Below are 11765 nucleotides of genomic sequence, written 5' to 3' on the forward strand. Positions count from 1 at the left end.
CTGAAGAAATTAGATTCAAGTCAGCTATGCAACAACTATTGATGCCTGAGCCTTGGGTAAAAAAATGGAACTGATACTTGGGATTGTGTCAAGGTACAAAATATGCTGTTATGTCCATCCTACTGTTGCAGAGAAACAGTTGTTTTTAAAGCTTATGTGTGAGTATCTAGCATTAATCAGGGAGATCCTGACTGCAAAAAAAAGCTGTAATTGTACAGAATTGTAATCATGCAAAGGGAAATGAAAATGATATCTTCTACAAAATATATTCTGTAGTATGGCCTGTGAACATCAAAATGGAGGTGCTTCACATACAGCCCATCAAGCAAAGGATCAATTGCTCCCACCCAAATTTTTTAAAGTAATCCAGGGCTTTATCATTTGGATGTGGATAGTCATTTTCTTGAATCATCACAGGAGAGCATTAATTCAGCCCACACAATATCACTGCTAGCCCATTACAAAATACAGTTTAATTAGCTAATAAAAGGCCTGCACAAGATGTCCTAGCAATTTCAGCTCCCTAATTACCTCCAAAGAGAATCAGAGCAGGAAATGATGCTCTAGGCCAGAATTTGAGGGCAGTAGGGCAGATAAAATTTACTGGAAAATTCCAAACAGAGTAGATTGTGATGGGGGGGATAGCAGGTATCCAAAAGGCCAGTTGTAGGTGGAGATGGAACAATGGGTCAGTAGTTTATAGCTCATGATTGTAAGATAAGATAAGATAAGAAATATTCCTCTTTTTTTTTCGCTTTTTCCCTCTTTTTATTTTATTTTATTTTATTTTCTTCTGTAGCAACTACAAACACCAGTACCCTGCCACAATTAGTACCTAGCTAGCGAGGTCGCTATTTCGGTAGTTACCTAAGTTGCTTATGCAGCGTAGTTAGCTAATAAATAATTCTCATGCCACTGGTGGTAGCTTTTGCAGTTGGGGAGTGCTAGTCCGGCCAACGTCCCCCTTGTAGTACCTCGTAACGCACTCTAAGCACGAGCTGGCGAGGTAACTTGTTTACCTGAGTTATTATGTAACGTAGTCAGCTTGAAATTATGTATGTACTAACAACGTGCCTACGGCACGGCACTCGCTGCGCTCGGCCGTTCCTCCAGCACTGATCACAGCTTGTTATGTACTAATGTAGTACCATTGCCACGAACCAACTGGCAACCATAAACAAAAGCTGGACAAAAGCCTCGCTTTTCTATCCCACGGCGAGGTTGAACAACTGACTATTTAAGCAATCTCAACCGATGTCAGTGGGATGACAGTTCCCAACGTTCCCAAGGTGCGTTGTTCCGTTATTGTACCGCATCATACGCAACCCTTTTGACGGGATTTAAGTCGCCTTTCCGATGCCAGGCCACCTTGTATTTGTGGACCCACAAGTGCCTACGGGGATCTACTGGACATCTTCTTATGCAACCATGCTGCTTCACTACCTCTCAACTTCATGGCCTCACTACTTTCAAGCTTTTTCAAATCCGATCGTCAGAGTACTCCTGGACCCACATCACGCCAATCCCTACACACACTTAGGCCACCTTCCACGACCGCCTCTCAACCCTCGCCAGCAGCAGAAAACCCAGCCAACCAGCCAATCCAAGAACCACAAAAGCCGATCTCAGCCATACCTCCGGTATTCGATGACTTTGAGGCTTGCCTCACTTACATACGAGAGTACAAATTAGACCCTGCCGATTCCTCTCATGAGGTTTGCTTTGCCAGATCTTATCGCTGAATCTACCTGTGTTGAAAACATTTATCATCTAGAAGGAATGGTCTTTTGCATGGAACTCCAACTTGGAGGGGCATTACAACCCGGTTTCAATGGGGGGAAGGCCATATGATGGGGTGCATCGTATAACGGCATGGGAAGATACAAACCTCTGTGCAGCGTGGATCGACGAACTCGAGAAACTGCTGATTTTCGTGAGTTTTTACTTTTTCTTCTCGACCCGACCACTCATAAAGATTTTCTCGATAAGGCTGGTCTTTTTTCTGGCGTCGTCACTGCATTTGTGATCCAATCCTATCAAATTCTTCAGGAGGATCCGAACGAGGTTTCAGCACGCATGCTTACACAGATAGCGACCCAACTCGGTAACCCTTCCGCGCAAGCTCTTACCCCACTACAAATATCCCCACCATTCTCTCCTCCACGCTGGGCTGTGATCGTGAACATAGTCTGGGTTATAAGCGTTTCCTTATCCCTCATAGCTGCCCTAGCCGGGATTCTGTGCATGCAATGGATCCGTGAATTCCGGCGTGAAACGAACCTGTCTGCCAAAGATAAGCTGTCATTGCGCCAGTTGCGTTACGATGGCTTGCAACGTTGGCACGTCCCAACCATTATGACAGCGCTCCCTGTCATGCTTCAACTTGCTCTCTTGCTCTTCTTCGCGGGCCTGCTCCAGTTCATGTGGAATCTCCATGTAGGCCTTGCCATCTCCCTCCTCGTTGTCCTTGGGCCTGTCATCGTGTTCTACTTTGCAAGTACTTTCGCGCCAGCGGCTCAGTTTTGGTATGGCAAACAATGGTTCATGGGCCCTCAATGCCCATACAAATCGCCTCAAGCTTGGGTGGCCTTAAAATGCACAGTGTATTTCGCTGCATTCGTTGTTGCATGTGTTCGGGTTTGTAGACGTGGTGCTAGTCTCTTGAGAGAGAAACGCTTTGGCGTTGGAATCCCTGTCGATCCAGAACAAGGATTACATGCAGTGGACCCCCAGGGGAAGGTTGACACAGCAGCGACAGCGGTGACGCCTGTATTTGGCGTGCCGGCAGCTGCAGTGGTCCAACAGCCCGACAGGAGTCAGTCTATACCAGCTATTACGGTCTATCCCCCCTCTTCCGGCAGTCCAAGCACAGCATCATATACAACTGCTGCCAGCTCTGTTGGAGACGTATCAGATAGACCGTCCCTATCGGAAGACTCCAACCAGGCCCAGGAAGCCACATCAAAGGTATTGGCGAACCCCAGCTCCTTGGTTGACACTCCTGATAGAAAGGCGTCCGATTTGAGCGCTTTCCACTCTTCCCACTTTTCCTTGCACGCTGCTTCGCCAACTTCAGGTACACCTGTCATTTCAAACAGTGCTGTTCACATGGCTATACCTTCGACAACCGCCAGTGTAACCACCTCTCCAGCCAAAAGTGTGGTTGCCCAAGGGAATAATCTTAGTTCAGCCGACCCCACGAAATCTCAGCCCAATGCCGACGCCTCACTACCAACCAACGTTCAAGTACCTCAAACGGGAGTGTCTCAGAACAATTCACCGACGACCTTGGCTGTACAAAATGTTACCAACTCGCAGGGCAGGAGTTCAACGCTCAAGCCACGGTAAATTTCTTTCCTATTCGGATCTTGCATCTCGTATTCATCAAGTATCTGCACAGACGTTACCTAGAAGGTCAAACCATCCAGTCCTGGAACGAGTACGACACCCAGTGGCGTCGGTATCGACATGATCACAACTCGGCTAACGAATTTCGCGACTTGGCGAAAACGCTCAACTGGATCATCAGCGCGCAATCCCCACATGCTTACGACATTCGCTTCGTCATCTTCGCGTTGTATACCGCCTCCCTGTCAGATCCTGATGCCGCGATTCCCGTTCTTGAGCACTTGCGGAACCGTCATGTACCGGAGAAGGAGGTGATAGTACCTTGTTTGATTGGCCTTCTCAAACACCTATCGAGAGAGGTGGACCCTACGGATCCTACTCTAGCCAATGTCAACCTTCCTACTCTCAAGTCCGACATGATTCTCGCATGTAGTATGATGTACTTTCCACAAGACAACGAGACCAAGGAAGTTTTCATCAATTCTTTCCTGGAGCTGTGCATACGAGTTTTGAACGCCCCTGTGGCTCTTGGGTTGTGGGACGTTCATGACGTTCATGACCCAGATACCGAGGCCTGCAATCTGTTTTCGTATTTCGATCACACATTTCGACCGCATACTGAAAGATTTGACCTTAGTGAGCGCATCCTACCCTCTCTCTCACTCGCATACTGAACAACCTCCTTCCAGTTCATTCAAATGTGCTCGAACAACTCATTCATCTCGTCACAAGTAGACCCATACTGGACCACACCACGAAAAAACTAAACCTGGCCTTTGAATTATTCTTTTGGGCGGTCAGGCAAGTTGCCATTAAGAAACTGAAGGACGAGGACGCTATGGAACTCAGCAAGGCGATAATGTCTGCTAGCCAGCACCTCGAAGGTTGGATGACGGAAAAGATGCAAGGCCTGACCAAGGGGGATTCTGAAGGATTCGAGACATTGCTTGAGTGTGTCGCCTGGGTGCTTGGAGCATTTGCTTACATTTCCCCCCTCGCGAAAGAAAGCGATGGAGTCGTCTCTGAATGGACCAACGACGAAGCCCCTGAGCATAAGCTTATCAAAACGTCGCTCTTCATCTTTATGACCGGGACCGTCCTCCAGAAATCGACGACACTTGGGTACAAAGTCGGGCACTATCTTCCAGACGCCTGGGGTCGGCCACAGCACCAGACAAGTGACACTGAGACGGGCATGAAATCTCTGCGTACTTTGATCTATCATTTCGGACTGAGAGAATGGGCAAAGGAGTTTGTTTTTGCGGTAGAGTACTTGAAGTTGGATCTTAGAAATAGAAAAATGTAATCAAGGTATGCGAACCTATATGTAATGACGATCACGGCGAGGCAGCAAGGCTGTGCGCGATCGACTGGATATATAATTAGGTTCTGTGGGTTCGCCATTTCCTCCCCGCCTATCCCTCTACTAGACCAGTCATCTGCCAGGGCTGGTAGGATGCGGAGCCGCCGTTGTGTGCTCATCAGGTCTGTTTATGACCCAGTGTCCCAATTTGACGCCGATATATTTATATCCGCATAGCACGGAGTGCCCTCTGCCCCAACAACCACCCATTTGACGCTGTACATCCCGATCTCTCAAACCATCGGAAATGGATCAACTCGTATGTATAATCCTTAATCTTGTCTAGAAAGGCGTCTTTATACATTGCTTTTCGATTGCTCGTAGTCCAAGGGTATGTTCTCCAGCTTTTATCTCTATCTAAGCGATCGGCTGATCATCGCATGCACAGAACAAATCGACTGTGCGTAAACGTTCTTCGCTTTGGCCTCATCCCTCCAGTTTTCTCAGATCTATGTTCTTTCTGTGTTTCCAGCATACAGAGAAGCATTCTCTCTATTTGACAAAGGTGCGACGATCATATATTAAAATCGAAGAATCATGATTCATATTGACATTTGACTCTCGACTCCCTTTCGTAGATGGCGATGGCACGATCACCGCCAAGGAATTAGGCATCGTCATGCGTTCGCTGGGCCAGAACCCCACCGAGGCTGAGCTACAGGATATGGTCAATGAAGTAGACAAGGACGGAAATGGAACGATCGATTTCGAAGAGTTTTTGGATATGATGTCGCGCAATGCTGTGGACGAGAATGCAGAGGAGGAAATGCGCCAGGCGTTCCTGGTCTTTGACAAGGACGGAAGTGGGCAGATCAGTAAATCTGAGTTGAAACAGGTCATGCGCAGTCTCGGTACATTGAGCTATCCCTTGTGGTCTGACACAACTAATGCCACGTTCGACGCAGGGGAATACTTGACTGATCAAGAGGTCGAAGAAATGATCAGGGAGGCAGACGGTGATGGTGATGGCGAAATTGACTTCCAGGGTACGCGCTCTCTCTCCTTATCTTGTCATCAGTCTCTCAATGACCATTCCATGTTCAGAGTTCCAGAGGGTAAGCATCGTTAATCTCCGTTGAGCGTCATGAACTCACCCTTCGTTTTGACTTAGATGATGCTCGGAAAGTAAAGCGGCTGGATGATCACTGCCTTGATTTTTGTTCCCTTACGGCTCCCAATCTTCACTTCTATCTGATTCCCCTGCCCCAAATCCTTATTATACCTCCTTTTCCTTGATTTCTGAGGATATGACATCATCATTCACATTTGCTTCCGATCCGATTTGAGTCAAGTGACTTGTCGAGGTTCTATAAGTAAGACGCAGCAGCTTCAGTTCCCCCTTCAATGCCCCTCACCGTCACTCCCATAATGTCCAAATTCCTCACCAATCTGAAGTCCAAGTTTTCCCATTCGAAGAAAGAGGCCTCGCCGACCAAAGCGAGTGCCCAAACGGAAGCAACAGCACCCCCAGCTGAAACGTCGTACACCATTCAACCACACCCTGCCGTACGTCATATCTCCACCATTGGCTCTGAGGGGATATCCTGATCGTGAGAGGTAGAAAACAAACGATCCTGCGGATTTACAGCCATCCAATGGCGGACTGAAAAGCGGGGATGCGATGGCTGTACACCATGCCCGCGATCCATACGTTCCCAGTGATCAAATCAAGAACAGTTTACCAGAGCCTTTGGTATGCATTGCTTTCCTTGAAAGGTGTAAATTGTAACGTTGCCACAGAGTCACGAAGAACTTCAAGCAAGGAGTGCAGAGCTGAACAGCTAGAGACCTGATTATGGTTAATCATCCTGCCTAGCATTAATTAATACCAAATACAGGCCGTACATACCTCGGCACCCTAAATACTTGTAACCTACTAGCTCTCCGCTAGCACTGCGATGTCCCCATCCTCAATGTCCACGCCCTTGAACGAAAAGTCTGACCAGGAGGAGTCGAGGATATACATCCTCGGTCGTCCAAACGATGACGCGAAGGCCTCGTTTGCTATGCCCAACTTCACCAGTGCAGTGGATTTTCGGATCAAAGAAGCGACGCTGGGGTGTTCAGCAAGGTTGCTCCAATGCCAACTTGTAGGGCTCTCAGGCGGCGATCTGTTCAGAAATGTTCCCATGACCCAACCAGCGCATTCCATGACTTGTTTGACACGAATGTGGTTGGAGAAGGGTTGGGTGGACATCCAGGTTTCGAGCGCCTTACATGCGATGAAAAGGGAGAGCGGGGGAGGTTCTTGAATGGGGCCGCGGTCTAAATGCAGAACCATACGTTGAAAGAGCATTAGCGGGTAAGAGCACTGATCTAAGAGCACGAGGGATGCAAAGGACGTGCTGAGAAGTAGCAGTTGGTCTGTGATGTCTGGTGGGACTGGGTGGAGAAGGGTCAAAGACTGAGAATCGGCCATTCATTGAAAATAACGCACCTTCTGCCCAATTCCCCGAACCTGCATGTAGAATGTTCACCAGTGAGATGCAAGAAACAGTAGTCACTCTTTTTGTTCCGATAAGAGCTTCAGGGAGAGAGTTAATAGAGTTGATGATTCGAATATTGAGTTCCAGAGCATGATTGCGAAGTGCAGGTTCCACCTGGGAGCCACGGTCACGACGGAGGTGTTCAAGGCTCAAGAGTTGGATGACGTCCCTGTTATCGAAGATAGGGTTATTTTGGTGCCTCACGTCTCCGAGCACCTGGACGAGAAAGTTGGACGATCCTGGTGACATCCGCTCCAGGACCGGAGGGCATTCCTCCACCGAGGACGCACCCCACTGTAGAATAGATTGATATATATAGAAGAATACTTCTGAGCCTGAAGGGAGAGTCCGTCCGAGCCATTCCAGCCCTTTCATACAATCATTCGTCGAGGAGGGATCCTCGTCCCAACTTACGCGAACGTCTCGCGCCGCGCGCCAGTAGCCATCGAATCGAGTCCAGTCCCGCAACTTCAAGGAAGCTCTAGCACGGGCAAAAGGTGTTCTGCAATCACATCATGAGCCTCAACCAATGTGTGATCAAAATAACGCCTACCTCCAGGAATACTTGTGTGCCTTGAACCAACGGTCGCCAAATCCGTCGGAATAATCAGTGATTAGCTTGAGCCGCAAAGGGAGGCGTATCACAGCCGCCAAAAGCCGGTAAAACGCCCATGCTTGCGGCGATTTATACGGGCACTGGGGTGTCAAGAGCCTTCGTCCCCCATGAAACAAGAACTGAAAGGCCGGCAGGACAGTCGTCGCCAACACGAAAAACAGCGCGAGGCCAATGAATCCGGAGAGCACCGCAGCCACTAGGTCATTCAGATTCCAAAGAAAGTCTAGCAAGCCAATGAAGAAAAGCACCAGAGCCGATTGAAGGAGGAGAGGAAGCAAGGTCATGATCGTCCAGACGCCCCATTGCCGGAAACCTTCATATCGCATCTGACGCAATGCGAAGGCGTCTTTGTGTGAAAAGTTGGATTCTCGTTGGTATTCTCGGATCCATTGCATGCACAGGATCCCGAGAAGGGCGGTCGTGAGGGATAAGAACAAACTGAGGAAGTACAGGATGTTGACGCGGACACTCCATGGTGGGGGTGTGAATGATGGAGGTTCAAGGGCCGGTGCGCTTCCGTTGCCCAGTTGGAGAGAAATTCGCGCCAAGTAGAGGACTGTAACATCAGTTGGATCTGGAGTCAACGATCTGTAGGAGTCGACTGCAAATGACGTTACGACTGCTGAAAAAAGACCAGCCTATAACCATGAGTAGGAACTTCAAAGGATGAGGACTTGAATTCGCTCACAAAAATTAAGAGTTTGTCAATTTCATCCCTCCACGCCTCGCACATCCCACGATCCCACTTTTGTACAACCTCGAAGCATTTTCCAGCTGGTTCACCGAAGTTCGGAGCAGGATAATGGTATTTGGTTTTATCCTCGTTCGATGTCCATGGTGGCTCTGGCTTTAAATTCGAATATAAAAACCAGCACGGCCAGGAGAGTGGAGCGAACCTCGCGTCGTGCATCAGGAGATTCGGCCTCAACTTTGTCGTCTGTCTTGAAAATATCATTCATGAGGGGAACGTAGTCGCCTAATTCCTTAGTTGCGACATAGCCTTCGAGAAAAGCGTCGTCCATTGGTCGACGGGTCGTCAGTTGAGCTAAAACGTCGTCAGTGGTCGTGGTGGTAGGTATATCCATCTTTCCAGGACGAAAACTCGAGGATGACTCGCGTTCTAACACGAGGAGAAGTCAAATGGAAAAGATGCTAGATAAGAACTGACAGGCACACACGCCCCATTCAACCCTTTTTTCTGCCTGCGTGGTTATGTCGGTTATGGCACTGACTGCGGGATTCAAAGACGAAAGTATACGGGGCGCCAACGGCGCCGCGCCGTTTTCCGTATTAGTAGCTGCTTACTCCTGGACTTGCTCAAGTAATATAATAAACATGATTACACTCGCTTAATGTGCATTAATGGGGTAGTGGTAACCTGGGTCGTTGCCATGAAGTGCTTTGTCGACCCGCCGGGGGTTCGATTCCCTCTTAATGCATGCCAGAACTGGTTGAATATCATATTTTTGGCACTGATCGTAGATATGTAATTTTCTGAGAACCATCCATGTTTTTTAGTCGACGCAACCCGATAGCTGAGTGCCCATGCCAGTGTATGTGCATATCCCGTGAACATTTCACAAGTGAAACTCCTAAACACACGGCGATTGCCGGGCACCTTGACCTGATTAGGCCCGTAACGGACTTGTAACTAGAAGCTCCAAATTACCTCCATCGTTGCACCTCCCGAACCCTAGGCACTACTCAAACCTAACAATGGCCGACCAATTGGTGCGTAACTCTCACAATATGCTGACGTTGACCCTCTCACATTCAAGCATTGCAGTCTGAAGGTACGAACTCAATCAGAATCGTGGAGAACCCTGACGAATGAAGCCTTTTATCCCCCTATTGCCTAACCTCGACGGTGTACAGAGCAAATCTCAGGTACGCGACAGTGCAATCATACGCGATCTGCGCGTGCTTACCACTATTCACCATCCAGAATTCAAGGAAGCTTTCTCCCTATTTGACAAAGGTACGCAAGACCACTCTATCTATCCGTCTCTTCATAAACTCACGCTTATCCACAGACGGCGATGGCACGATCACAACCAAGGAGCTCGGAACCGTGATGCGTTCTCTAGGACAGAACCCCACCGAGGCCGAACTGCAGGACATGATCAACGAAGTCGACGCTGACGGGAATGGCACCATCGACTTCCCCGAGTTCCTCACGATGATGGCTCGGAAGATGCGCGATACCGACAGCGAGGAGGAGATCAAGGAGGCGTTCAAGGTTTTCGATAAGGATGGGAATGGGTATATCAGCGCTGCTGAGTTGAGGCATGTCATGACCAACCTTGGTGCGCATTGACTTTTTTGTTGTTTTCATGGCGTCCGAACGCGATTGACCCGCCCTTTTTTACCACGATTAGGCGAGAAACTATCGGACTCTGAGGTCGATGAGATGATTCGAGAAGCAGACGTTGATGGTGATGGCCAGATTAACTATGAAGGTGATGAGACCGTCTCTCAGCTCTCCAATCTCTCTTGCTAATCAGTGATCTCCGCCATAGAATTCGTCAAGGTACATCTCGTCTTCGTTACGTCACCTGTGCTACCTAACGACCCTTTTCCAGATGATGCTATCGAAGTAGAGAGTTAACATAAGATAATATGTAAATGTTATGTAATTGCGAGTGCGTACGAGTTCTAAGTTTGCTCGCTTTGTGCAAGCTCTGTGGTGGCTACAAGGTAGATGAATAAACGACTCCGTCTACCCTTTGGCAGGGGCTGAACACTAAATCTTCCATGTCTGGGTGTTAGTTAGTATATGGCGTAAACTCGCCCATTCTTGAGAGCAGCGCAGACGACACCGTGTTACAGTGCTAAATCGCATTTAATCATGTTTCTACTAGTACTGAACCCCCTCCGGGTCCCCTCAACATTTTTAAAGGAGGCTCATCGTCTCAAGGTTGAAGGCAAGGTGCCTCTAGTACACGGTCAGATGCCATACAGATGAAAATTTACCTCGAAACTTTCTACGATTACAAGTACATCCACCAAAAGTATCCTACACGAATTACTGTGGGGGTGGGCAATCCCGCTGTTGCATTTGGGAGCGTGACGCAACGCACTGTGACTGATTTCCCCCAAAACAGTGACCCAATGTCACATGTGCATCACGCATGGCCTCAAACCTAGGCTGCTCACCATAAACAAAGTTCTGAGCAGTGCTATGAAAGAAAATACACATGAATGTCATTCTATATCATTTACACTAACTGGGCAAAAAGATTGTCTGATCATTTTTTGGACAAAGTTGGTGCTATAACACAAGAATCAATCATTTTGAGAACTAAGCTCTAGTGTATAAAATATAGCTAAGGAGGTGTAGATTGTATATACCAAGTCTGGGGATGAACAATTGAAAACTCAGGATAAGGCAGGGAATTGACTGTGACAAGTGCCAAAAATGGGATGTAATAAATTGGGAAATTCTGAATGACTGCAATCTACTGAAAGCAATTCACAACTTGAGGAAGAGATATTTTTAAAACTGGATCTCCCTGCTATTGTTATGAGTTTCATAAAGTCTCTGGGCTAGAAAAAATTACATCCTCCTCTAAAAGGTAAATTTGAACTTATTCTCCATTTTATGTATTTTTCACTCAATATATTTGTTGCAATGAGGTAAAATGACTCCCTATTGTTGTTTGTAGTGTGTATAATAGAAAGGTAGGTAGAAATGTTAAAATGAACATTGCATGATGTCTGTAGAAGCTAATTCCCAGAGTTTTTCTGGAAGTAAACAAGTATCTACAACATTGGTCCTTCTTTTCTGCGAGAAGAAAAAATGCTACCATCCTTTTGAATTGATATATGGAGACTCAGGATGTCTTTTAAACAATGCCTGAAGTATAGCATGATAGCAAATAAATTTACACTGGGTATAACTTGAAAAGTCCTCAATAAAAGTACATTTTGCATAGAGAAAGAAAGGTGTGGG

At 47.4% G+C, this 11765-nt stretch overlaps 5 protein-coding genes across 5 annotated transcripts; 4 read left to right on the plus strand and 1 right to left on the minus strand.

The window, feature by feature from the left end:
* Window positions 1–1454: 1454 nt before the first annotated feature.
* On the plus strand, window positions 1455–4654 carry LACBIDRAFT_325851 (uncharacterized protein; the record flags this gene model as incomplete). Its single annotated transcript, XM_001879294.1, has 5 exons — window positions 1455–1715; window positions 1775–1933; window positions 1990–3344; window positions 3401–3984; window positions 4038–4654. 5 exons carry the CDS (start codon window positions 1455–1457, stop codon window positions 4652–4654), a joined length of 2976 nt encoding a protein of 991 aa, XP_001879329.1.
* Window positions 4655–4769: 115 nt separating this feature from the next.
* On the plus strand, window positions 4770–6005 carry LACBIDRAFT_318309 (uncharacterized protein). Its single transcript, XM_001879295.1, has 8 exons — window positions 4770–4970; window positions 5036–5042; window positions 5100–5111; window positions 5184–5216; window positions 5290–5562; window positions 5617–5697; window positions 5756–5766; window positions 5823–6005. Exons 1-8 carry the CDS (start codon window positions 4959–4961, stop codon window positions 5838–5840), a joined length of 447 nt encoding a protein of 148 aa, XP_001879330.1. The 5' UTR covers window positions 4770–4958; the 3' UTR covers window positions 5841–6005.
* A 50-nt stretch (window positions 6006–6055) lies between these two features.
* LACBIDRAFT_318310 (uncharacterized protein) lies at window positions 6056–6496 on the plus strand (the record flags this gene model as incomplete). The annotated part of the gene is made up of 3 exons (XM_001879296.1): window positions 6056–6217; window positions 6273–6404; window positions 6452–6496. The coding sequence occupies 3 exons, from the start codon at window positions 6056–6058 to the stop codon at window positions 6494–6496; spliced, it is 339 nt and encodes a 112-aa protein (XP_001879331.1).
* A 91-nt stretch (window positions 6497–6587) lies between these two features.
* Window positions 6588–8898, minus strand: LACBIDRAFT_318311 (uncharacterized protein; the record flags this gene model as incomplete). Its single annotated transcript, XM_001879535.1, has 6 exons — window positions 6588–6976; window positions 7058–7093; window positions 7149–7699; window positions 7751–8451; window positions 8502–8660; window positions 8710–8898. 6 exons carry the CDS (start codon window positions 8896–8898, stop codon window positions 6588–6590), a joined length of 2025 nt encoding a protein of 674 aa, XP_001879570.1.
* A 601-nt stretch (window positions 8899–9499) lies between these two features.
* LACBIDRAFT_318312 (calmodulin) lies at window positions 9500–10491 on the plus strand. The gene is made up of 8 exons (XM_001879297.1): window positions 9500–9544; window positions 9600–9606; window positions 9689–9700; window positions 9759–9791; window positions 9847–10119; window positions 10192–10272; window positions 10333–10343; window positions 10396–10491. Exons 1-8 carry the CDS (start codon window positions 9530–9532, stop codon window positions 10411–10413), a joined length of 450 nt encoding a protein of 149 aa, XP_001879332.1. The 5' UTR covers window positions 9500–9529; the 3' UTR covers window positions 10414–10491.
* Window positions 10492–11765: the final 1274 nt, after the last annotated feature.

Source organism: Laccaria bicolor, genomic scaffold (genome assembly GCF_000143565.1).
Source record: "Laccaria bicolor S238N-H82 LACBIscaffold_8 genomic scaffold, whole genome shotgun sequence".
In the NCBI taxonomy this organism is placed as follows: domain Eukaryota; kingdom Fungi; phylum Basidiomycota; class Agaricomycetes; order Agaricales; family Hydnangiaceae; genus Laccaria; species Laccaria bicolor.